General features: G+C 40.9%; 1 protein-coding gene across 1 annotated transcript in view; it reads left to right on the top strand.

Annotated features, from left to right (window-relative positions):
* ARHGAP8 (Rho GTPase activating protein 8) overlaps window positions 1-27,000 on the top strand; it is a 60,592-nt gene that overhangs the window by 16,713 nt on the left and 16,879 nt on the right. The window contains exons 2-9 of the mRNA XM_017826631.1: window positions 183-276; window positions 3,859-3,996; window positions 8,695-8,782; window positions 11,329-11,460; window positions 12,939-13,025; window positions 16,873-16,971; window positions 18,055-18,165; window positions 22,230-22,303. Coding sequence (XP_017682120.1) covers window positions 240-276; window positions 3,859-3,996; window positions 8,695-8,782; window positions 11,329-11,460; window positions 12,939-13,025; window positions 16,873-16,971; window positions 18,055-18,165; window positions 22,230-22,303 — 766 coding nt within the window. The 5' untranslated portion in view covers window positions 183-239. The remainder of the gene's footprint in view (window positions 1-182; window positions 277-3,858; window positions 3,997-8,694; window positions 8,783-11,328; window positions 11,461-12,938; window positions 13,026-16,872; window positions 16,972-18,054; window positions 18,166-22,229; window positions 22,304-27,000) is intronic.

Genomic DNA, 27,000 nt, shown 5'->3' with positions numbered 1-27,000 from the left:
TTGGATTGCTGTTTTAAAATACTTTTATAATATTTAGTAGGAAAATGGTGGCCAAGTGCTGACAAGGCTTTTCCCCTGCAGCAGTAGGATTTCTGAGCTGTTTATTTGTTTTCATTTTATGTTTGCATGGTGGATAAAATGCGCCACAATATCACAGCAGCTCCTTTTGTTTCTTTTCCTAGGGCTGACCCAAGGACCATTTCAGCCTGGGAGGTCTGCACAGGTTCCTGGGGGGAAACATGTCTGAGATTGACTATGAGAAGCTGGCTGAAATAGGTAAATATTTCTTATTACACCTCAAACGGCGTCTGTGCGGAGTTACAGGTGATTTAATGGAGCATCTTCAGTAAGCAAGGGGCTTCTCCAACGTTTTTTAATCCTTGTTGGAGCAATCCAAGCCGAGTTACAGCCTCTGTAGTGGTGTGTTCCCTGTTAAAGCCATTAGGGCTGAAGGTTGGTTTAAGACACGCAGCTTTTGTGACTGATGGGTGGTGCAATTCCAGGCTGTTGGAATATCACCATCACCACGGTTGTGGCACAAATGGGAGTCATTTCTCCGAGCAGACAAGTGTTGGATGAGCCCAGAAACTGCTGCCCTGCCTGGTACTTCCGAAGGTGTCCATCCAGAGGAGCAGTACCAGCACAGCACCAGGGCATCAGCACTTTGAAGCATCAGCATCACTTTTTCCTTTTTTTCCCCTGGAGTTTCTGAAGATGCCAGGCCGGAGCCCAGAGCAAGGGTCTTCCAGATCCCCCCATGAGAAATAAATAATCTGGTTTTATCATAAGCAAAATGAATTTGGTGGAAAACTAGAGAGGGTGGTGGAATTTTCTTTTCTTTCGTTTAATTCCAAGGTTTTTTAGGCACCTTGTGGAGCCTGGAAGGTGAAAGGCCCCTGACGCCAAGGAAAACGTTGTGGCTGGGATAGGGAAAAATATAAAGATAGAAACATGACTGGCCTTTGTGTGCAGAGAGACCCCCTGTACAGGTACATGTCACCAATCAACCAGGAGGGAGGGTAACACCCCCTCCTGAGTTCAAAAAATTACCTTTTAAGGTAAAATACCTGTCACCTGTCGAATATCTAACAGCTTATCTAACCAAGAGGGTACAAAAAGGGCGTTTTTCAAATGGGGTGTGCTTTTTCCAGGCCATGTGACCTGGGATTGCACCCCCAGCGCTGCAGTAAAGAATTTCTTGCTACCATTTTCCTTGTCCTGCAGGTATTTTTTTTGCTGTTTCGTAAATTGAAAGCAAGGATTTTTCCTACCCCCCCACCTCAGCCTGCCTTTCTCTGTCCCTCACCTCAGATTTCACCACTCCATGGCTTTCAGGAGGGGCTGGGTGGCCTTTGCACTCCTGGGGGCTGATTGCAAATCCATGGAAAGCAGTTGTGCTCCTCAGGGCGAGCTCTGGATCAGGCCCCTCTGGATCAGACCCCTCTGGATCAGGCCCCTCGCCTTGTCTCCCAGGCTGGGTTAAAGAGCAAGAACAGATGATCCTCTGCTGCAGGTTGTGGAGCAGGACAATAAACTCCTCTGGCACTTGCAGGAGGAAAAACAGAGCTGAGGTCTCCCTCCGTTTGTAAAATAATGAATTTTATTTGTGTTTATTACGAAAACTCATCTTGAGCTGCAGTGCCCTTGTTGTCACATTAAGAAAAAACCCGAACCAAACAAAACAAAAATCAAAACAAACAGAAAAAAACCCAAACCAAATATACAAAGAACCATCTCGCTGGGTCGGGGCCCTCCAGCTGTTCAGCAGCTGTGGTTAGTGCTGGGACTTCTTCAGTCCCTGGGAATAAGTGCAGTACAAGTGGGTTTGTGCATTTATTTTGCTTCTCTGGTTCTTTGGCCCATCCCAGAGCCAGACTGGCTGTTTCTGTTGTGTTTAACCTGAATATACACCTCGTTTTAAGAGCACCTGTTAAGTTTTCAGTGGGTTGTGGTAAATGGTTCACAGCTCCCTCTCCACATCCCCACAGACTGGCATTTACTGTTCCTTTTTTCTCTCTCCCCTTTGAAACTTTTTCTTCTTTTAGGGGGTTACAGTGCTCAGACATGGAGGGAAAAAAAAAACCAAAACCACCAAATTGTTTTTTTCTTTTTTTTGATTTTTATTTTTTTTTTAAAAAAATTATTTATCTGCTGCATTATGTTCATATTGTTATTATTCCCAGCTCTTGGGACAAAAACATTCTTTAAAGTGAAAAAATACTTTTCCAGGTAAGGTTAGTGTAGTTTTTTATGTATGATACAATTTTAAAGGTAGAAAAATACACATTTTTGAGACAATAAGAATTTAAACTCTTTTAATGTTTATGAAGAGGACTCTAATGTTGTATTTCCAAAGGCAAGTAAGTTTTTTTTCCTATGCAACTGCTTTTTGAGAAGGCTTTTATGAATTCAGGCATAAAGAAATGTAAAAGTAGTACACATGTTCCTGACTCCTCTGTGTTTTTGAGAAGCACGGCCACGAGTGGCATTCTTCATCCTTGTGAAATGCCTTTTTTTGGTACAAATCCCATTAAAAATGAAAATGAGACAATAAAGCTTCCGTGTGGCTGTTTGCAGGATAGAAAGATACCGAGAAACTGTGAGTGGAAAGCATTCCAAAATACTTAGTGCGAGCTTTTCTCTAACACTTATTAGCTACTGGCACATAAATCTGGCTGAAATCAATATTTAATTCATTTTCTCTGCCCCGCTGGGCCTTGACTGGTGGTCAAGGCACATGAAACATGCAGATGATGAGGAGACAGAATGCTCTAGAAGTACTTTTTAAAGTGGCAATAATCATGTTTGAGATCATAGAGTCATGGAATACCAGGCTGGAAGGGGACCTAAAGGGTCATGTGGTCCAGCCTTTCTTAGCAACAGCACAATCTGCAAAAACAGGCCCAGCACCATGTCCAGCTGCATCTCCAGTGTGTCCAAACTCACAGATAAACCTCTTAATTCTACCTTATTAAAACCTGAGTGATAAAAAGAGATGGATGGTGTACAAGGGCTGGTGCCTCTTATCAGAACATTAGTTTTTCTCTTTACATGTGCCTAATACACACTTGTGTATTTGTGTGTCCATGTAGTGTTGTTCCCCTCAGGTTCTAGCAAACACTCATTTGAGAAGCACAGAAGTGATGGTAATTATCCCAGAATCTGAGCATTTGGATATGGATGTGACACCAGCTTTTTTTGAACCTTACAACAGTTTGGAAAAGGCTTGGGGGAGGAATAAAAAAGCAAAACAAAATCAAAAATCCAGGAACAAGATTGATTACCACTGTGCTGCTCGTTTCAGTACCGAGTAAATTTTAATTCTAGGACTTAGTCCAGAATCCACTGAAATCTGGGGGAAGGATGGCCATTTTGTTGGGATTTTGAGCAGAAATTTACACCTTTGCTTGGCCTCTAGTTGGAGTTTAGGCTGCTTTTCGTATTCCAGGTTCAGAAGGTTGAAGGATTTCAAGGAAACTGGATTTTGGGGGAGGTGAGACAGAGATTTGTTTACAATTTGCTTCCTTTATGCAAATAATGAGTTTGCTCTGGGAGAGGATTCACAGGAGGTGTTAATGTGGGGTAGCTGTCAGTGCCTGTGGTAGTGAACTGAAACTTCGACTTCTCTGTTTGGGCAGCCTTGAAATAAAAGGCAAGAAGCTGGAGATTAAGGGAATGTAAAAAAATGATGAGACAACACCGACAGTCGTGATTAGCAGGGTCACCGACTGATTTGTAACTGTGACAAGTAGCAATAAAGGCCCAGGTTTTTATCAAACTGAGCTAAAATTCCACCCTTCAATAATGCATTGGAGGCAAGAGCTTGTCTCTGTTCACGTGTTGCTGTTGCTCCTGCAGAGCTGCAGAAGGATGAAGCAGAGGACACACAGGCAGGGCAGGAAGAGGTATTTACGCCTCCACCCCCCGAGGATCCTGAGCTAAACATCAATCACCCCTATTATGACGTCGCAAGACATGGCATCATCCAGCTGGCAGGTACGTTTGGAAAATCGTGTGGCTTTGCCTCAGTGCCCAATTTATCCCAGTTTTCTCCCTGTGCTCCAGGTGATACGCAGGAATCACGTGGGTGCTTTCATCCCTCCTCCTGGAAAGCAGCTGAATGTGAACTCAGGGCTTTCCTGCAGGTGAACTATGAGCTGAACTATTTGAGCTTAATCTTGCTTTAAAATACAACTCTAGCCATATATTATGATCTAAGGCCTAACTGTGACTGGAACAGATCTGTTCTTCAATTGTGATAAGCTGTTTTGTTTTCTGAATCACCTGAAGTGTTGTGTAGCCACACATAATCATTCTTCTTGTCTGCCCAACCAAAGAGATATGGCTCAGTGTACAAAAACTAACGAAAGGCAGCACGGAAACAGTTGACATGAATGTTAACTGCATTTATCATCTGACTTTCTGCTGTGACTTGGAGAGAAGTTATGGATCCGTAGCTTATTTCAGTATTGCATCCTTTCATGTTTACAGTTATTTATTTTTAAAATATTCTGGCAACATATGAGACATGCAGCCATATTTATGATATAAAAGCACCTCTTTAAAGTATGCATTGCCTATTTTTTTTTCCTTCTGGCTTATTTTTGGCATCAAAGTGCTGCTAAAATAGCATTAATAATCACAATCCTGAACTAAAGAAATTAATACAATAAGAAACAATCAGTGGTCTTTAACATCCATCCTAATGAAGTCTAAGACTGTGTTGCATTGTGCACACTTTTTTGTATCTCAGACTTCAGGTACTAAAGCCTAGATTAGGATTTTTTTAGGAAAATTATGAACTCAGGTTATACACAGATACCTTCCCGAGGTCAAGCCATGATGCCCCGGGTGAAGATCCACTTAGCAAAACCAGTCCTCTGGTGAGGGATGATTGACTAGGCAGAGAAATCTATGGGAATTTGACTTCTGACTTGGAGTGGGAGGACAATTTTCCCCATTGAAGGTAGTTACACACAAGAAAGCCCCCAATATAAGACTCAAATCCACAAGCAGGGGAATAACAATTCACAATCTTGTGATTCAAAAGCTGCTACCTGTTAACTCACAAGGATGTTTCTCGCTCAAGTACTGGTTTTGTGATGGGTAAAATAATGAGATATGATAGGTTTGCTTACTATCAAGGCAAAAAACCCCTAATTTTCATAGTCTCAGAAGGACTGTCATTTGATTTGGAAGTTAAAATGGTGGGGGAACTCAGAAAAGGGGAAGGAGTTTGGAATTAGAAATCTGCTGGCACAGCTCCTTTTGAAAATCCCTGCTTTTATGGCTGGTGAGAGAACACGTGGTGGGGATGGAGCCCTTTGCTGGGCACTCCTGCCTGGCTCCATCTTTGGAATATGCCTTATTCCCGTGCCAGAGAATGGGAATTGCTTCAGCAATAGTGGAGTGAAAGCCACAGTGGTTTTTTACCTATTTGTAGCTTCCATGGTTTCATCTTGGAACTTGCTCGTTGTCAGTGTTTGCTTGGAATAAAGTCCAAACATTGGATATACTCCTGGTTTGAATACACAGGAGCAAATCTTCCTGAAATGTTGGATTGCCTCTGATGGTTTTGTCCTTACTACTGAAGCCTTTTGTAGGAGAAAAACAGTCCCTTAGCCATTGTTTAAGCCCAGAAAAGAGTGACCTTACCTGCCATTTCAGTCAGAAATGTCTGATGAATATTAAATTGTTTTGCATGTGAATGCAGAACACAGAGAAGGTGAAATAACACCCTCCACAAAAAGAAGACCTCCCCATCCCCAGAGTTTACTGGGCTGGAGATATGTTTGAATGCTCTCTGGACTTAGATTCGAATGAGGAAGGGATGAGCTCTTCCCTTCCCATCCTGGAAGAGGCCAGTCCCTTTTGAAGCAGCTTTTAAATTCTTTGTACCTGGTTTGTAGTGGTTTTCATCTCTTTGAATGAGACAAAGTATGATTTCAGTGGTTGAAGTGGCTGTGTTAAAGCAATTCAGGGAGCTGTTCCTCCATTTTTATTCCGTGATTGAAAGACAATGAGATGTATTGTTTGAAATGACTGAAGAAAAAGAAAACTTTGAGTGAAAATATTTGCAGTAATTTATCCATCTCTTGCAGTTACCTAGTTTCCAACAGTTAATTAAAAAAAAAACAAACTAAAATTCCTTCCTGCTTCTCAAAAATTAAAATCACTTATACCTGCTTTCCATAACAATAGTTTTGACTATATGCAAAGGGGATTTTTTGGGCTGCATTCACACAGTGTGAAAATACAATTAATTGAAACAGAATAGAGGACATTTTAAAAAGATGCAAGCTTTATTCATTGTTTATTAATTAGAGATTGAGTTATGTCACAAATACCAGTGTGCAGCTGATGACTCTAAGCATGTGTAAACAGGTTCTTTTTATTTCTGTTTTGAGGGAGAAGTTCCAATTTGTTGCCTAAAAACAAGCTCAAGATTGTTTTTCCTGTTCATTCCTGATGCATCAAGCTCCCTAATTTTCTCTGGTTTGCTTCTATAATATGATTGCTGACAACTTTTTGCAGTGCCTGAATTTGAATGTATTCTTGTTTCATAGGACTCTGTTTCTAATGCTTGTGTTTTCATCAACTGCCAGTGACATCCTTTTATGTATTAAATAAAACTTTTTAATGGAATCCAAGCCATTACTGTTTTAAATCTTCATTTCCCTTCTTAGCTTTTTCTTGCTTTTCTAGTTACATTTAAAGGTTTCAGGTCCCCAGCCTGGGCCTTTGCAGAGACTGTGCACATTTATCTTCAAGATCCAATTGATTTCATGCCCCTTTTTGATTCTGAACCAGTGCATTAGGAACTGATTAGAGTAGAATGTAGATCAGACTGTGAAAGGTAAAGTTGTAATTTAGTTTTTGTAACATGTGAGGAGAAACTGTAGTGAATTATCTAATAAGCCTAAGGCACAAGTCCCAATAATTTTCAGCCCATCTCAGTGACAGCCTTGCTACTTCTTGCAATACCTTCAGGAGCAGGAGTAAAGGCTGATATCAAGGGAAAGCATTTCCTGCTCTAGTGAAGAGGGAACTTGTCTGAGTGATAAAAACGTGTTTTCAAACCCTTCAGGCAGGAATTGAACTTGGATTTTCCCAGTTCTGCACCAGTTTTTCTCTTGCTTCTTTCTCCAACTACTTTCTTCTCAGAATGGGAAAGGAAATAAATCCTTATTTACTGCATGTCTTGCTTTGAACATCAGACTGTAGGTTGTACTGTCTTTTTTAAAGACAAAACTGCATTAATTACATCAAAATATATGGACATGCTTTCTTACTGAAACCCCAACCCTCAGCCCTGCACAGGACCATGCCCAAGAGTTTTTTTTTCTGGGTTTTAATTCAAGCAGTCAAATGTGACCAACAGTAACAATTAGTGGCTGATTTAATAATTTATCTGGAAACCTTTCTATGGTTTATTTTGCTCATACCTCTCACAGATGAAATGTTCTGGAGTGCATTGTGACATAGCAGTTTTGTTTTTCCACAAACAAGCCGTGATTTAGAAAGCAATCTTTTATTAATGTTTTAATTTAATTTTAGTACATCATTCATATTAATGCATGTCACATTATAATGCCTTTATAAGTACTCTGAGAATATAAAACAAGACACTTAAATAACTTCAGGAAATAAATTATGGTTTGTTTAAGAGCAATATGCTGACATACCTGGGTACCTATAATTGTGGTGGTGTGCATGTTCTTCTTTCAGTGGTGCTCAAGCACTTTATTTAACCCAGGAGTGAGAATTTATTTGTAATGTGGGAAGGGACATCAAGCCTCGTGGTACAAAAAAAACCTTTGAGAAAGACAATAAAATAAGCGTCCAGCCAAAAAAGAACAGGAAGAAAGAATCAGCCAGCAGAGAAAGGAATGTTTTAGCAGTCAAAACTACACTGCTATACTACAGCTACTTAATTCAGGGTGAGAGGGGAACAATGTAATTATAAATATTGCCTGAAAAAAAACCAATTCTGTATTGTATTCCTGCCAATATCAAAGCCAAACTTTGATGTTTTGGTGGCAATAGAAGCAAGTATTGAATATCATTTGCTCTGAACATTGAAGTTAGACTAAGAATGTGTCAAATACTAATTCAGTCTGACCATTTTATGGGGTGTTCCTGTATTGCCTTAGAAGGAATGGTATCTTTCCTGTAGGTACATGGAAAATCATACTTGTGTGCCTTGCTTGATGTGTTTTAAATGTGACCTGAATGCAGCAGTGCTTCTGAAAGAGAGGATCTGAGAAAGCTTAAGCTGGTTAAAAACATCTGACAGAGAAGCAAGACAGAGCAGATGCCCAAAGCTCTTGTAGGCAGAGCAGCATTCTAATAAATTCCAGATATAAAGCATGGAGAGTTTGAAAACAGGTCATTTCCAAGACGTCTAGGGAAAGCAGGCCTGTTTTCTTCCACAGCTGAATGCTGCAGCAGGACTTAAGTGTTCCCTGTCCTGAGCTGAGCACCACCAACCACCTCTGAACATGAACCTCCCTCAGCTTTGCTGCGTCTCTCCCCATGTGCTCTCTGTAGGTCATGTGGGACTGGACAGGGAAGTCCCACAGCGTGTTTTGAGTAACAACAGGAGGTAGAGGTAGCCCCAAACATCACAAGACCCACCCCATTCCTCCAGAAGTCCGAAGATGAGTTGTCTTTATTACCTGTTCTGTCCCCCAGGTGATGACAGCTCCGGAAGGAAGGTGATCACCTTCAGCTGCTGCCGCATGCCCCCCTCCCATCAGCTCAACCACACCAGGCTGCTGGAGTAAGTTCCTTTTCATCTCCTGCGTGGACTCCTTTACACTTGATAGGGAAAATTCTGTTAGAGAACGAGCTTTCAAGGAGGAGAGAAGCAGGAGGCAAGGAGTGAAATTAAAAAAGGATGTTAAGACGCACTAATGTTAATATGAAATGAATGAGATGGTGATGACAACTGCCAGTTGCCCTGACTGGAAGGAGCCATTTGCTGTGTACTGCAATTAACTTGTTGTCTTGATTTTATTAAAGAATTCTTATCATATTAAAAAAAAATAATTCATAATGATGACCAATGAAGTGAAATTCTGGTATTTTAGTGCTGCGTACACATGTTCTCCTGAATAGCTGTGTTTGCTTTAATTTGCTATCTTTTATCTCCTAAATCACTCTGGAAGAGCATTGTTTAGTTATTTGCATTCAGTGGGTTTTCTATTTTATAAAAATATCTCCATTTCATTCAGTATACTATGCTTAACATTTTTATGTGTATCTCACTTTGGGTCTCTTGTGTTAAAAGAGGTTGTGAGCAGGTAACTTCACAACATTCTTCCTTATAAACTTGCTGTTTCTGCCTCGTAGTTTGTCACTACAAGATCTGTTCTGTCGTGAGAATCCTGTCCTTACTGAGCATTTTAAACCTGTTTGGAGTTCTTGTACAAATGTTCTTGGCAAAATGTTTCAAATGTCAGCACCCACCGGAAAGGACAGAAGTGCTTTTGTCTCAACTTCTCAGAGAGAGGAAAGGATGTTACATATTACCTAGGAAATGGTTTTGAGAGCACACAAGGAGTGTTAGTGCCAGGGGGGAGGGAGAGCCCCACCAGTCACCTCCTCACCTGCAGTGATCAGTAGGAGTGTGACAAACCACGTTTATACCAAATCTAGGAACCCTCCTCAGCTCTGTGAGGAGGAGCCTTGATGAAACTCAGGTTTCCAGCCCTTAGGCTCTTCTGGACCTGAAGATTTTACATGTTTTCCTGTATCTGAGCCCACATCAAGTTCACTTGGAAAGTCTGAGCTGAAAGAACTGAAGGCAGGTGTCTGAATGGGGACGTAGCAACACAGCCATCAAGTGATCTGCTTTTAGGTACTTAGGCTCTGGTGTTGAATCCTGAGGAAAAGCTGCAGAGTAGGCCCTGATTGGTGGGTATTTTGTGATGAAATCACTTAAAGAATTGATTTGGTAAAGCTTTTGTAATGCCCCTGCAATTCTGTTGCAGCCTTGGAGCAGGTAATTGACTGTAGAAAAATACTGGTTATTGTGTGCCCACAAAACACTCTCAGTTATTTTTAAAAGTACAGGCTGTCTGGATGCAATGTGACAAGGAATTTACATGCTGTAAAATAAAACACCAGGCACTCTGTATGTAACAATATCTGCTTAGCTGTATTTTAATTTCAAAGTCTTAAAAAAAAAAGAAGTCTTGAATGACTGTCACTGCTACTTCTTCCATTAAAATACCATTTGATGCTTAAGTCAGGGATCAAACCATCATTATATTAATTGCAGTGGCAATCCTTGTCCCAGGATACTGGGGATCTAAAATTTACAGTAAGCAGATAAATGAGGCTTTGGGAGGGTAAGAAGTGAAGTTATGGGCTTTTCCATGCAAAGGTGGATAGTCAAAGTGGCCCTGCAGATAGCCCCAGCCTTAATAAATGGCACATGGAACTACCTGCTTTACTGAATAAAAATTGCTTACCTACAATGAAGGGCTCTGCTGCAGCATAAGAAGAGAGCACTGAAAATAACATAAGGAAGTTGAAATCTGACACAGCAAGACACGAGGCCAGATTGCACTGCTCCATCAGGGCTTGGTTTGAGTCACTGAGCTGTGTAATAGGCCATCCTGGGCTCTTAATTGTGGGAGAAAGGGAAGAGAAAAGCGTCTATAACTGTGCCATAACAGAATGAGCACACAGAAATCTGCTTATAAAACATGCAGTATTGTTTCAAGATGGGATAAGTAGTGTAGTTCTTTAAATTAGTTCTAAGGGAAACGATCTATGAACGCAGGCACCACGATGCAAACTAGGGAAAGGCAAATATAGTCAAGAAAAGCAGTTTACAGTAACAGGTTGTAATTGGCAGTAATTTGGGGTAATGGATTTTTTCGAGGATTTAAAAAGTTTTAAATTGAGAGGAAAACCCAAGATGTGTTGTTTATTGTTTGGAAAAGGCAAAATGACATTTTTTTTGCTTTGTCTCAAAGGAAGGACTTTTACAAAGACCAGAAAAAAGCCAAATAAAAGTTGCTGTTAGTAAAAATGCATCTCTTCAAAAATTTCTTGGCAAACACAGTCCCGTATTGTCTTCATCCTTAAGTGATTCATGAGCACCAGTGTTTTTGTAAATAAGTACATTCTTTACAATTTCAGGCATTGCAATAATGTGGAATTATTGGCCACATTGCCATTAGAGCACGATGAACTTGTCAAATACCTTGAAGCAAATATGAATTTACAGTCACTGTGCAAAACCAGCGCAGTCACTGCTTCAAAAATCTCCTCCAGTAAACTGTCTCAAAACTCCAATGTTATCTTTCTCCTCAGGTACTTAAAGTACACTCTGGACCAGTATGTAGAGAATGATTATACGGTTGTCTACTTCCACTATGGCCTGAAGAGTCTGAATAAACCATCTCTGAAATGGTTGCAAACGGCCTACAAGGAGTTTGACAGGAAGTATGGCTCCCAAATATTTGGTTTCCTCTTAGGATTGTGTAATGTCTGTAACGAACTTCCACGAGGGAAGTGGATCTGTCCTGATCCGCCCACAGCTGACTGAGCTCGTTTTGCCATTGCTGATTCTTATAGTGATGTGAATGCTGTTGGAAAACAAACACAAAAATGGCTCCTTTCAGACTTCTGGGGTCGAAGGAAAGGGAGGACAGAGGAGAGCACAAAGGACGACATAATTAGCTTGCATTGAAAGCAAATGTTCAACAGGAATAGTTTCAAAAGAATGGGTCTTGGAAGGTTTACGGCAGAGGCTCAGCAGAGTCTTTTGGACATTTAATTGTAATCTAGGAAACTGTGAAGAACATAAACTTCCACCCAGTGAGCAGATTATGCCCCTCACTGCAAGGTACAAAACAAACTTCAAAGGGAAACTTTAGTAAAGCAACTCAGGTGTTCTGCCTGTCGGTTTTCATTGTGGATTTTGGGTCCTTGTCCACAGCAGGGCCAGTTGCACAGGAGTAGTGGTTTGCTCGTGTGCTGTTTTCAAGCACAGGGCCCAGTTAAAATCCAAAAGGAAAACCTGCAATCTCTGAGTCGGTCCCTTTTTCCCCTCTTAGCATAACCTGGTTTTCCTTAGGAGTTCATCATCACGTTTTTTCCCCCATCACTGTTTTCTGACAGGGAGTGTTGACTCCTGGGGGGAGGATCACGAAGCAAACCTGGCAGAGTAATAGGCAACAATTCATATATAAAAGCAGGACATATCATTATGCATTTCTCAATTTTGTTTTGCAAGAACACTGAATAAGAGCAGAGTCTTTGTGTGCAGCCTGGTTTCCATTTTGGCCTGCTGGAATCCATTGTTTATTGATGATGGAATGACCCTGTGGAATCAAGCAAATCTGTAATGAAGGAAGGGTTTGTTTCTTACAAAGGGAACCATGCAATATCAAACAAGTAGCACTTGGCTTCACCTTTAGTAATTACTAGCAAAACAGGCCACAATTAGTGGTAAAATTAAAAAATCAGGTGTAAATTCTACATCTGAAAATTTAGAATTTTTCTCCAACACGAAACTCCCGTAAGCAGAAAATAAAGGGATATGAAAGAAGGTGATTTTTTTACATGACAGATTTTTTTTAATAGACTCTTCATTCTCTTATCAGTACTTTTTTTCAAATTGCCTAATTTCCTTTCTGTCCCCCTGATATTAAATCTATGAGATGGTGGACGTTGGTTAGGAACACAGTGGTGTTAACTTGCCCTTTTGTCAAAGCTGACCATTTTTCAAAACTGTGTATGGGTTGTTTTTTTTTTTTTCATTTTACATTCCATTTCTTCTGAATTAGGTCTTTTGAATGTATTTGAAAAGAATGCTGTGTAATGTTCCTGTAATAATACCTTCCATTCAGTTGTAGCTATTCAGTCCTGCCATCTGTGGTATTCAACATCCTTCTAACAATTTCAATTTCTTTTCCCAGGTATAAGAAAAACCTTAAAGCACTCTATGTTGTACATCCAACCAACTTCATAAAAATCCTGTGGAATATCTTTAAACCTCTTATAAGGTACTTGGCAGTTTATTGAACACATTATTCCCGTTTAGTTCAAGGATGGTTTGTTCTCTAATAAGTTGCTTTTAAAAAGGCTTGGGGTAAAATATGTCAGGTAAGAGCACAATACCCATTTAAACTGTGTGGGACTAATGGGTAAGGTGAGCTTTAGCTGGGGTATGAATAAGAGGGCAGAGTTCTTTGCTTTCCAAGAAAAGGGAGTCTCAATTCTTAGCAGTTTTACCGGTATGTTAAAGTAAATACCACTTTAAAAACCAGTTATTCTGCAGACCACGAATGATTTTTTTTGTCATGTTTGACAGCACTTCCCATAATGGAACTGGGGGTGTGACTGGAGTTACTGGGTGGTGCAGCAAAGTGGATAATGAATGGTTAAACCTCAGGGGGAGCTGCAGTGGTGACATGAATAGGAATGATACAATTGTGTGTTCAAAGTTAATGGATAAGCCCTGAAGTGCCTGTAAGAATTTGAAATGGAGGATATAAGGGGGAAGGTGATGGATTTTACTGTGTGTTCTTTTCCTCTGCATGGGGGAAGTTGGTGCTACCTACAAGGAACCACCACCAGTGGGCAGATACTGATAAGTGCAAGGATGGCTGGGCTTGCTCAGCTTCTGCTCCCGAATTTCTGTCACTTCCCAAGTAATTCTGACATTTTGCTGATTATATTATGAATGTCCTCAGGGCTGGAGGATGAAAACAGCTAATCTTGAAAAGCCATAATGAACCAACCAAAAACATCCACTACAGGAACTTGCCATTGGTTCAATTTCTGACTGTTGGAAAGCTAATTAATCAGAGAAGGGAAGTTTAACTTCTAGGTAGGCTGGAACGTGTAAGGGGCATGTGAAAATAAAAGTTACAGCTAAAATCACTCCAGAATATGCTGCTCTTGAAACAAGAAGACTGATTATAGGTCTATATTTTAACTAGCAGTAAAATAAATGTCAGTGATCCAGGACATAGTGCAATGGTGAGAAAAGAAACAGGATGCCCAGTACCTGATGGTGGCTTAGGAATGGGGATGGGTTTGCAGTTGGTTTGTTTGTTCCTGATTTGCTTTGGGATGGGTATGGAGAGCTTTCTAGAAACCAAAATGAAACAAACCCAACCAAACAACAAAACCAGCCAAACAAACAAGCAAACAAAAAAGGACAAAAAATAAACAACAACCCCAACAATCAAACAAGAAAAATCCTTGATGGATGTTACAATACTCAGGTGAACCAACTTCTTTCTCAGAGGCAGTCAAGAGTTCCTTGGGAATAACTCCAGGCAAGGGGTTTGAGGACACTGATGATTTTCATTCAGTGCATGTTAATTCACTCAGTGTGATATTTGACTTACAGCAATAATTGGTCACTAATTCTTGCAAAATAAAAGTTTACAGGTACCTGTTCCAAATACTCATTTTCCCTGGATCTAACTGTGTGTAAACAAGTGAAATACCTTTTTTTTCTTGGACAGTACAATACACTGACAATGAAGTCTTCTTTTGCTTTGAATATGAAAATGGGTGATCCTGATGAGCTGAAGCCTATCTGGCATAAACAATTCAAACCAGGCCTTGTCAGATGCAGCAGCATCAAATCGACCTTCTGAACACTCTGTTTTTGTCAGGATTGGTTGTTTTTGTTTGTGCTGACATTTACCACTGTGTACCTGGATACTTCTTTTGAGTCTAATTTAGTAACACTCTCTGTTTAAAATCTGTAACCAACAGCAACAAAGCTATTTGTACACGGGGACTGACAAAGTGATTGGAAATAGGAGGAAACTCTGAAATGTTCCATAAGCCAGAAAGCAGGAATTAGCTGAAGCTTAGGAAAAACCTCTTTATTCCTTTTTTATCTTAATAGCTAAATGTCCACGTGCATTGTGCATTTTGGGTTGACACTAGTTTGGGTTTGTCAAGGAAGGGAAAATTTAAGGATATAGTTTTAAAATTAAGTGTGAAAGGGCCCATGTACAATCTCCCTGAATTATACTCTCATTGAAGACTAAAACTTATTAGCAGTGTTAATTTACTAGAATAGTACAATTTCAAATTCGTTCACAGTACCTTTCCCTTCCAGTTTAGATTAATCTTACCTTGGCAAATCATGCTTTTAATTTAAGTGTCAATATTAATCCAGTCCACAAAAGCAAGGGAGAGAAGCCCTCTACACCTTCTGTTCCCTACTTTTGCTAAATTAAAGCCCAGACTCATTTGTAGATGGTGTTGCCAATAAAAATAGCAGGTGTGAAATAAATTTCATTATGAAGAAGCATGTATTTATTTTTCAGGGGTCTGTAAGTACATTTGGTGCCTGTTAGCACATGGCCTAAGTACTTTTACATGATGTTTTAATGTGTTTGCCAACAACTGGGCAAATAACAGAATTATTAGAGTGAAGGACAAATGGAGTAAGTATTTTAGCATTCTTTTATTTGAAAGGACTTAAGAAAATGTAAATGCATTAAATTTTTCGAGCTCCTGAGGTTGATTGGTCTTCTTTCCAGTCCCAAAAGAAACCAGCAAGCAGGTTATGTGTTCAGTCAGGTGTATTTTCTCCAAACTGCAAAACAACAGTAAGAAGACCACACTCCTACATGTGAGCTCACGGAAACCACCCACCTGTATCACAAATAATACACATTCAGGTGGTGGTGGTGATGTGGCACTTTTAAGGAACAGCACTAATTCCTAATTACAAATTACAAATTAATTCTGTGACCTGTCCTGCACTACCAGAGGTGATTAAACACTGAGTTCTGTGCTAGCCCGTGGCTTGGGTAAGATGTTGGAAGCCCAGGGTGGTTTGGATCAAAGAGGCTCTGGAGAGCCCTGAAGTTGTGCATGCACAGACTGATACTCCTCAGTGTCCCAAAACTGCTTTGCTTTCGGGAAAATTTATCTCGTTTCAGTTTAAATCTAAAATTTAAGGAAGTGGCTGATGTTTGTGCCGTGTCCCACTAGGGGGAGCGTGTGTATGTGGATTGGACAATCCGGGGATAAACTCGGTCACACCACAGCTTTTCTGCAATTTCACCGTGGAAGTAAGGTGCAGGAGAGTGCACTTTTTGTCATCAACACCTGCTGGTTTTCTTGGCACTTCATCACAGTACGGATGCTTGGCGTTGTGGGAAAATATTGCATTATTTCAGACCGTGTGTATAAACGTGTCACTGACCCTTGTTTGAAAACCTCAGCCTGTACAGTCCTGTGTTCTGGCTAAAGCTCAAGACCCAACTAGTGACACTTCAGATTTGGAAGTCTGGTTTGTACAGCTCAGAGAAAAATCTTATCATCCATGGTGTTTCCCAGAAGTTACCCAGCCCTTTTCAAAATGGATAAAGCTGGTGAACCAACACTATCAATGCCTTGAAAGTACTGCCTGTTGCTTGACTGATTTATGGTTTATTTCCACAGCCCCCTTATTTTGTCTTTAGGGTGGAATGCCTAAATAATACAAACACGTTGTTCTGCTGCCTGTGCAACATTTTCTCCAAAGTTAACAGTGCTTTTAGTGAGCTTTCTAAATGCTGTGTGAAACCTGGTTTTCAGTGGCTTTTAAAGGGATGTTTTTCATATCTATGCAAATCACAAAACACTCAGATGGAAGGCAGTTATTTTTATTCAAATCAGACTCTCAGGCATGCACTGTATATGTTTGATCATATGAAATGAAACACATCTTACGTCTCCTGCTGCTTCAATTACAGTCTAATTTTGAGTTGCATCAGCACTTACATTTTTGTAATAGAAACTAAACCCTTTGTAAATGTTCCTCCCATGCTGATTTTTATACTACTTTGTGATTTTTTTTCTCAATATTTTCTTTTTTTTTTTTTTTTTTAGCCATAAGTTTGGGAAAAAGGTCACCTACTTGAACTATTTAAGTGACCTGGCAGAACATCTCAAATACGACCAGCTAAACATCCCTCAGGAAGTCATCCGGTATGTGGCAAATGTAACCCATGTTGTCTCGCTTTTCCTCAGGTAGAGCTGCATCCTGTTCACTGTGTTCTGGGCAGAACCTATTTCTTCAGCGATTTAAAGTCTAATTTACCTGCTTGTGCTTGGTTGGGTAAATTCTGAAAGCTGCATTGGCATCAAACATGTTCTGAGGTGCATCAGATGTTTAGTTTTGTACAGGTCTGGAACATCTCCATCTCAGTTGTGGAGCATTTCCTTCATGTAATTGCAAATTCTCTGTGAGTGTCAGCAAAACCAACCCACTGCTGTTACTGCTTATGAGCATCACGTAACTTCCTTGGGCAGAGCTGTAATCCTGACCTCTTTCCTTGCATATTGTAGCAGATTAAGTGACTTCCTTTCATTAAGAGCATTCCCAGTCAGCGAAGTGTTGGTTGATTTTAAACTTTATGGACGTATCTGTTGTCAGCGGTTCCATTATTTTTATATGTCGTGCATTAGGGAGGATTGTTGGAGTGGAGGGCGGGAGAGAAAAGGGAAGGAAATGCAGAGGGCTGTGCTTGTCAAGTGCCAGTGTTGGTGTCAATAACATCTCCCCAACACGGTGCTTTACATGGAAATGCTTTGATGTGCTGACAGGAAGTGATTTTATGTCACTGCTGAATGAAAGGAACTGGAAGCTTTGATTGCGACTCTTGCTGATGCCTGGCAGGTTTTTACACACCTTTTGTGTAAATATGGAATAACAGAAAACACCTTGCAGCTCTAAGGTTATAAACTGGATTGCATGGTTGCCAAAGAAAAGAGGGTTGTGTTTTGAGCAGCAAATTATAGCGTGTTCCTATTTTTTGGACATATTTATTGCTGCGTTCCACTGGCTGAAGCAAAGGAGCTCTTCTATGTCATGCTTAAGTATTCTACCACAGATACCACTTACGAATTTCCTCATGCTGAAATTAAATGCAAGTTCTGTAAGACCTGCAGAATATACACTATTGTCAGGAGATCAGCATCATGAGCAGCACTTACAGCTGTTCATACACACAATCTGTCATCCGTGCTGCACAGAAAATCAATGAAACCTGATTTTTTTTTTTTTTGCAGACATGATGAAAACCTTCGGAGGAAACAGAAGGGAAAACTGCCACCTGTGGTTAAGGTTCCTCCACCACGGCCACCTCTACCTACCCAGCAATTTGGAGTCAGCCTGCAATAGTAAGCCAGGAGATTTCAAAAAATATGAGATTTCTGTACCCTACAGCTTTGTGATGTGCAGGTTCACCAGACAGACTGCCTGCAAATAATTTGTTTGTTATGTGTTTAGTTTCTCATTCTCTCTGAAAGCCACAGAACTATGAGGCCAGACAACATATTTTGTGAGTTCAGGACAGGTCTCACAGTCCCAGTGACCTGCCTGATCTTCATGTTTCCATTTTCTCAGTGGTGGTCAGTGCACAACTTTTCTCCCAGTGGAGAACATTTTGCCATATATGCCAGAGCCCTGAGCTAATGTGTTGCTGGTGGATTCTGGCAGCATGGAAGTGTTTTGGAGATATTTAGATGACAGATAGCAAAGCCAAAACGAAGCTTCAGGCTCCACAATGGCTGCCTAAAGCTCAAATGGATGCTTGAGCCTTTATACATTGTTGTTTTGTTGCTCACAGATTGTTCTGATCAGAGTTTGATGGAATGAATAAAATCACTCTCTCCCAGAAATGCCCTGACAGCTGTTTGCCTAGATTACAGCACTGTATGTGGCATAAAAAATGATTTACTTTGCACGAGGAATGGGATGGCAGTAGTACTTGCAAGATTCAATTTTGGTAAAAAACAACACACACACACAAAAAAAAAAGCCCACAAAACCTTCTAGCTTCCTACCCACAGTCATTTCTGTCATCATTCTCTGGCATCCTCCTCAAAAAACAGCTGAAGAATATTGTTCACATTCAGCAAAGGCAATTTAGGCTGTCTGATACATGGACTTTTGTCAAATCCCCTCCCACCCCCAGTCTGCTTTTCTGGTTCTAATGATTCAGCTGTAAATGAGAGATAAAATGTAAGTTCCCTCTGCTTTCTGGAAGGCCTGGAATTAGTACAATCAATACGTATTGTGTGAGAGCTGCTGTGACATGAACTTTTACAGTACCCCTTTAGAGCTCAGCCTAACACTTGAAACATGGCTAACTCACCTCCCTAAGCCAGAGACTGTCTTTTAGGTGGGTTCCACTGGGTCATTGGGCAGGACAATGTTTTATGGCACCACATCAGTAAAGCCAGGACTGTTTTCAGGCACGAAGCTGTGTTACCTTCAGTAAATTGTGTCCTCACTGCTTGCCTTGGCTTTCACAAAGTATAGAAAGGATGATTACTTCAGAAAGGGCTTATCTGGGGGTAGGGAAACACCAAGCAAGGCCTTACTATCATTTTTGTTCCAGAGAGTTCCAGCACTGGGGATGGAGGCACTGACAAACAGATGCTCTCCGTGTGTGGGTCCAATTCACAGCACCTGAGCACCCAAAATGGATGTACATGGGGATGGCAGTTCCTCCTGTCTGCCCACCCCTGTCCAGATTCACTCATCACCACTGGGAATTACAAATAAACAACCCCCCTGCACGTTCTAAATCAGAAATAAAGGAATTAATTTAGAGGAAAGTAAAATTAGTGATGGATGGGGAACAAAATGTGCTGGGAGCTTCTAAAATCTGAACCACAAAGGAAAAGGTATTAACTTTCATCTTGAGGAATGAATTGTTTTTTGCTGATTCCCTCTCCTCTTATCATCTCTGTGGACTGTAATGACAAAATGACATCCCACCTGTGCCACGGATGGGGACAGGGGGCCGAGAAAATGTACAGAATTGCCACAACTGCCCAGCTGCTGTTTGCTGAGTGGTTATCATAAACATTTCAGGGTGCCTTCCTTTTGGCCATGATCTTTCTGCTTGTGCATGCTGGGCATGTGTGCCCAGGGAGAAAGGATTGCATTCTAAAGCAAACCTCTGCGTGTCTTAGCAGGGAAAAAATGAAAGGGAGAGGGAAAGCAAAGAGAGAGAAAGATTATCAGCCAAGAATACTTAATGACACTTGAGAACAACGTGTGAAGGCCTTGTGAGGTAGCTGTCTGCTGTCTAGCAGTGAGTCACTGGGTGTGTAACGTGCTGCAGTAACTAATCAGAGGTCCTACAGTGGGCAGAACTCATTGTCTGTGTGCCAGGACAGACCTCTTGGGCCTGACGTGGCTGCAGCAGGATGGAGATCCGTGAGTCAGTCCCAGCAGCTGTGCCATGCACTGAAATACTCTGTTCTGCTCCACACCTGAGCAGAAAGAAGAAGAGAGGAGAGTAAGATGCCTCTCATTTCAAATCTCCCCAGCAGCAGCTGACCCCCAGTGTCAGTTTGTGTTGTCCACCCCAGGGCACAGCTGCTCATCTCACCCCCCTGGCCGCGGCAGGAGACACACGCTGCTGACAGGATCCACAGAGAGAGGCTGGAGGGGTAATTCCACTGACCTCTGAGCTGGTCTGGTTTACAATACCTGCACTAACGTCCCTGCAATTTTTTCTGTCACCTCAGGTCCAGCAAAGCCAACTCTGTGTCCCACATACTCTGAAAATACACACTCCAGCTTGCCCAAACAGAACAAACCTTTGCATGTGACTGTCAGTGGATACCCTACTCCATTTTAAACCACCATTTATCTTGAGAACCTCCTTCACTGTACTGGGAACAGAACCTTCCTTAAAAGGGAATCCTCCAGAAAATGTTAGAAGTGCAAAAACACCACCTTTTTTCCTAGGGAAAAAAAAGAAAAGTTGTGTGTAGGTTTTATTATTACAAATTATAGCCCAGTTATTTGTCTCACCTCTCTGACAGACAAACTAGTGCTCAGCAGGAGCCGGTGCTGTAAATAATCAGTTTGCTATTTATACACTGAAATGGGAAACACATTTATGGGTAACAATAATAATTAGAGAATGTTTATAAAAAGCTGCTGGGTTGCTATTTGGTGCCTCTGGAGTGAGCAGCTGTAAGAAAGCAAACACAATCAGTGCAACTTCAGAGAGGCTGAGAATGGGTTCCATGAGCCTAAATTGTCAATAATAAAGATGTAACAGCTTCCAAGCACATTAAATTCTTGATGATGTTCCCATTTCAGTCAATTAGGCTTTTGACTAATTTTGGTAAAAGCTGCCCTAAGTGTTTAGGGTCCTGATATGAATACATGAAATAAAATTATTTGACACACAAGGAGAGTGTTAGAACTCCCCTATTAGAAAAGCTAAAATTAGCGTGAGGGTTTTTTCCCTCACCTTGATTTGCTGCAGGCTTTTCCTCACTGGTATCCCAAACCCTGACCCCAGCAGTGACCTCACCTCCCAGCCCTTTTTCTTATTTAGTCTCTTACTGGAGACATAATTTCACAGGGGATTCCAACTTTGCATGCTATGCAAAGAACCCCTGGAACTTCCTTCCTTCTCTGGTTTATTAGCAAGACTAAGTTATACATGGGCTGTACAGTCACTTGTTCTGTGTTTTTGCAGCAGACATTATATAACATTGTCCACATAAATATGTACTAAGGCTACTTTAAAGTCTGAGATTGGTCCTTTATGTTGTTGTTGATTACTGTAAAGTGTAGCATAATACTCTGCAGATACTCTTGTTGTATCTTTAGGCTGCCAAAGACTTTTTTTTTTTTTAAATGAGGAGGGTAATTGCAGAATTTTCTGTGCTGTCTAGATCAAGAAAATGCCATGTTCCATTTTTTTGCCTCAACTGTTCACTCACGAAGGAGAAAGAAATCTCATTTCATGGAAATCATTCAAGGCGTTAATAATCTCACTGCCCCGCTTTGCCTTCAAAACAAATGGTACCATATCCTTTTAATTATACATACACTGGGGCTTAAAAAGAGCCAAATGACAAAGAAAAATCTGCATGATAAAAGGCTCCTAAACTTGCAGCGTCCCTTGATCCAGACTTACTGGAAAGCATTTGCTGCAACCTCCTTCCTCCTCTGCCTTTAAGCTGCCTTGAAACCCCGTTCCACCAACAGCATCCAACCAAATCCAACCTCCAGCAGGGATAAAGTTGGTTGGGAAAGACTCTTGTCTTGGGTACAGGCTCCTTAATTTGTGAAATTTAGTGTATGCTCTCAGATTTCTCTCTGGGTTTTGCTCAGGCTGTTCTGTCTTACTTTGGACTCTTTGTCTATAAATGCCACTTAAAGGCTGTTGCTTTTTCTTTTTCCTTTATTTTTTTTTCCCTGACAGTATCAAGGACAAAAACAAAGGTGAACTAATCCCCCCAGTAATGAAGGAAACCGTGTCCTACCTAAAAAGTAAAGGTGAGTTCTGTGCCAAAACTAAAGGTGAGTTCTGTCCTTCAGTAGTATGAAACTGTATAACACTCAGTGCCTGATTCAGCAACAATTACAACTACACAGGACATGTTTATATCCTGAAAACTTTACTGCCAATTGGGCACTGTCTTGAGAGCTTTGATGGATAGGAAATAATTATTATCAGATTATTGAATCACTCTGAAAAAAACCCAAAAAATCAAAAAAACAAACAAAGAAAAAAAACCCAAAACAAACAAGAAAACAAAACAAAACCAAACCCGAACAAAACCAAAATATTTTTAGGATTTATTTTATTTATGTGTTTTAGTTATTCTTATTTATTCTAATTTATTTTATAGTATATAATACATATAAAATAATATAAATATGTTATTTATTTGTATAAATTAAATATTATCTATAGTAATCCTTAGGTTCAATTAGGGAATAGCAAATCTGGGGAGATGTCTTGAAATATTATACATGGTAAGCCCATATAATAGTGTTGGAGTAAAGTAGAATGTCCAATAAAAAACAGTGAGTTCTATTTTTCTAGGACCAGTAGCTATAAGAACTCACTTGGAAAAAATATTTTTGCTGGCATTTACAGACCCTTTGGCTGCAATTCATGTCTGTAGTTACATTATATATTTATATATTTATATATTTATATATTTATATTTATATTTATATATTACAAAAATACCCATATTTAAAATGGGAGCATCCAAATCTGAGTTCTCTCTATCACCTTCAGGTACAGGGCAAAGAGAGGGTGGGTTTTGACCCTCTGCTTTTGCCACCAAGCAAAAGGTGACAGAGCAGACACAGAGCACAACTGGCACAACATTACACAGGGCTGGAACTGGGAATGATTCCTTAGATCCCTGAAAGAAGGGTGTGAATTTTTGATAGGTGTGTCAAGTGAAGAAAATCAAAAAGGAAACATCACTGGCATTTAGTATACCATTAAGTTTAGTTAATGTTTGAACGAATTTTGAGCATCAGCATCATTTTTAAGACAAAAACCAGGCTCACATCCCTATATTGCTGTTAGATGAGTTTCACCTGAAATTTTCCTCATTTAAAAAGAGCTATTTGTATTGACAGCACACAAATGATATAAAATACAAATTCTGAGTAAATTGTATCTTTCTGTAGACAGAAACCTGCATCCCACAATATTCCTGATTCTTAATTTTCATCCTTCAGCAGTCATCCTGAACAAAGTAAATTTTGCTTTCAGTGCTCAAACTGTGTGTGAGGATCTCTGCTCACTTTAACTGTTGCCACCAGGGTTTGCTCTGAGTTTGAGCTTATTGGAAGCCTAAGTGAGAAACTACAAACCTTTGAAAAACCTGTACTGAGCGGGCTTCACATTTGTGAAGACAAAAGGGGGCAGGCAAGAAAAACCAGTGCTTCTCAGCTTTACTGCTGCCAGTACAAGAAAATGTGGATTTAAGTGAGGACAGAATAAACAGACATAGTCAGAAATTGCTGATTTATCTTCCAAATACCTGCAGCAGCCAAGGCTGGAGTGGGGCCAGTTCGGCTGTCAAAGTTATCAACTGATCTGCAGTGGGTGGAGAGCCCATAATAGACTTTATTGAAGTGCCCGTGGCCCAAACTTGGGGTTTCCACTCAAGCCCCCAAAGCTGTTTGGATGTGCTGTTTCCACACTGGTGCTAATTATGAAAACCTTGCAGGTGGAGCTGGTATCCAATATCCTGGCTGAACACAGGGAATGTAAACAGTTCAGGACTAAGGATGTGAAGGCAGTGAGTGGCAGCCTGAGACAATCCCTGTAATTATAATCCTAAGTGGATAATTAGAGCCTGTGTGGTGTATCAGTGCGTGCCCCATCTGCAGATGAAAGGCAGACTTTTTTTGTGGTTTAAATTGTTGTGAAACAATCATCCTTACATATATTTAGCTTATCTTAGTAGGCAAATACCTCTTCCTCACTAATCACAGGAGTCAAGAGAGCTAAAATGAGGATGAATGTGCACTAACACTGTTACTTCTCAGAGCTGTTATTATTTAGGAATTGAGTGAAAATTTAGTCACTAAAATGTTAATTATTTTAATCTTTTGCGTGTACATAGGAGGAAGGCTTTGCATATCTGGCACTTTTGGGCTTATTTAAAGGTTTTAAAGAAACAGGAGGTTTATGGCCGTCATTATAGTGTGTTAGTGACAAGTAACTAGTAATTCTTACATTAATTTGAAACAAAACCTCCTCCATGTCTTGCTTTTGTTGTTTCTGGATGCTTTGTCTTATCACTGTTGCACCAATCTCATACTCTTCGCTCTCAGCAATATCTGAGTCCAGTTTTCTGAAGCAGCAAAGCTAAATGTGCAGTACAGTTTTAAAAAAAAAGCAAGTTTTCTCTCTCGTGGTTATGATAAAATAAAAAAGGGGGGTATCTCAACTTTGTCACTGCAGAATTCCTCCTGGATGAAATGTTTGTTACTCTGAAGGCAGGAATCATCTTTGGGCTTTCTTCAAACTTTGTCCTTTTTTGGCTAAAATTTCATCTGTTCGGTGTCAGCAGTATCAGCACAGTTTGTGAGGGATGGACTCTGGTGTGATGAGACTTCTGAACAAGCCCTGCCCTGTGCATCTGCACAGGTCGGGGGCACCAGGGCACACTCCAGCCCGGGCACTTGCTGACCGGACTCTCTCATTTTTCCTCTCAGTCCTTCTGTGTCCCCAGGAAGGAAGGTCCTGGGCTCTGTCAGTGCTGTTCTTTTCCAGCCAAGCCCAGGTTTGCTCAGAGCTGTCATGTTCCCTATCATAAAGAGATTCCCACAAACCAGATTTCTGAAGGGATGCCTTGTCAGGTGGAGTGGTTTGTGACGTTCCCAGCCAGATGATCTTGAAAGCCAAGTACCTGCCATGCCAGGGCTGTTAAGCAGTGGGTGACAGACATGCATTTTTTTGCACTTAGGACTGTAAGTGTGCAGGTATCTGTTGTACCTGCTGTCTGCAATGATTTTAAGTCTTTCCCCAAAGCTGGAATATCTCAGTTGTGCTGGTTGCTGTGCTGACAGCCCCGGAGGGTGACTGGCAGCGTTCTTTGCACTCCAGACGTGGCTGTGAGCACAGTGAAAACTCCAATTCATCCTCTGGAAGTGACAAACCCTCACTGTCGTTCCCCTGTTCCGTTTGATTCTGGCAGAGCTTCCAGCCTTGCGGGGTTAGCAGGGAGTGGGGTTTGGTTTCCACCCCTGGTGTGATGCTTCCGCTCTTTCTTCCCGTTGTTGCATTTTCACATCTGTTTACCTGAAGCCTGTTTCTGTAACTGTGGCATCACAAAAGCTCCTGCAAAATCGTGCTTCATCAGCAGGGTTAGGAGTTCTTGAAACATCAGAGACCCTCTGATGTCCACTCTGTGCTGCTCGTGAGCAGCTCTGGTGCAGGAGCTGTGCTGACACTCCTGCAGCAGCGAGTACCAAGCTAAGGAGGCTTTCAGTCTCTGAAGTTACAGAATCACAGAACCATTAAGGTTGAAAGAGACTTCTAAGATCATCCAGTCCAACCATCAGATCAACACCACCACTGTAACCCCTGAACCACTAAACCATATCACCCAAATCATAGTGGGACAACTGGGAGTATCTCTCCAAAAGACTCCTGGTTCCCCCACCCTTCTTCTTAACCTAATGACTCCAATCCCTTTGACAGATTCCTTGGGGTCACATTCTTCCTCCTTGGCATTTAAATTTTGTGTCTCAGTTACAGACAACACTGTTTGCAGAAGTTCCTCCTGCTGGGGAGTCACTGTCACCTGCACAAATGAGCCAAAACTGCCCTTCTTGTACCCAGTTCGTGAGGGGCTCTGACAGGAGCAAACACTGCCTCATCCCCAAAAGCAAATTAACACTGTTTTGTATTTTAGAAACAAGATCTGTTATGGCTGATGCCTCAGACACTGTTAAAATAAACACAATATACCCCCGTTTCTTAATTTGTCTAATTTTCAGGCTATTTTTTCAAGAAGGGAAAAAATGCTTGAAAGCCAAGTACCTGCCATGCCAGGTTGCCTTTTTGCCACTTTCATTCTAGCTCCATTTTAAAAATGTTTTTAATACTCAATTTTAAAAATGCCTAATTTTGGTTTCTTCTAACCTTCACAGGGAAGAACTGCTTTCCTAAAATGAGTTCTGAATATCTGAGAAAATGATTAGCTCAGTAAGACTAAACCTCAAGGTTCATCTTCTGGACCAAACCATAGAAGTGCTCTTAATTTCAGAAAGAAAGGGGTGGTATCATCCTGAACCCAGCCAATGATTTAGTCAGGCCAAAGAGGTTTAACAGCACATTTGTGACTTGATCTTCATGGTAACCAGCAAACCAGAGGATGTTTTTTTCCTATGCACAGCCTCAAACCCACAACCTGTCCAGCCCTCTACTTATAAATGAAAAACTTGACTTGCACTTGCACTAAATCAGATTTCTTTGTGTGTTTACTATCTTCTCTCTGCCATGCCCTGAGAAGCTGCATTGCTTCATTAAATATCCACTCTCTTGTCAGAACAACTCACGAGTGTTTCTAACCTGGTGTCGTTCCTTTGGTGGGAATGATCTTGATGTTTTGCTCACAGGCCCTTTTCTCTGAGAAGTCCAGCTTAGCCACAGGGTGGTAATTTTCTTTCTCTGGTTAATATGTCCCCACATGTCCTCACGATCTATTTGG

This window comes from Lepidothrix coronata, unplaced genomic scaffold (assembly GCF_001604755.1).
Source record: "Lepidothrix coronata isolate B3197 unplaced genomic scaffold, Lepidothrix_coronata-1.0 Scaffold129, whole genome shotgun sequence".
NCBI lineage: Eukaryota > Metazoa > Chordata > Aves > Passeriformes > Pipridae > Lepidothrix > Lepidothrix coronata.
Note: the sequence above shows the minus strand (reverse complement) of the source record. Positions and strands in the feature narration are given on the sequence as shown.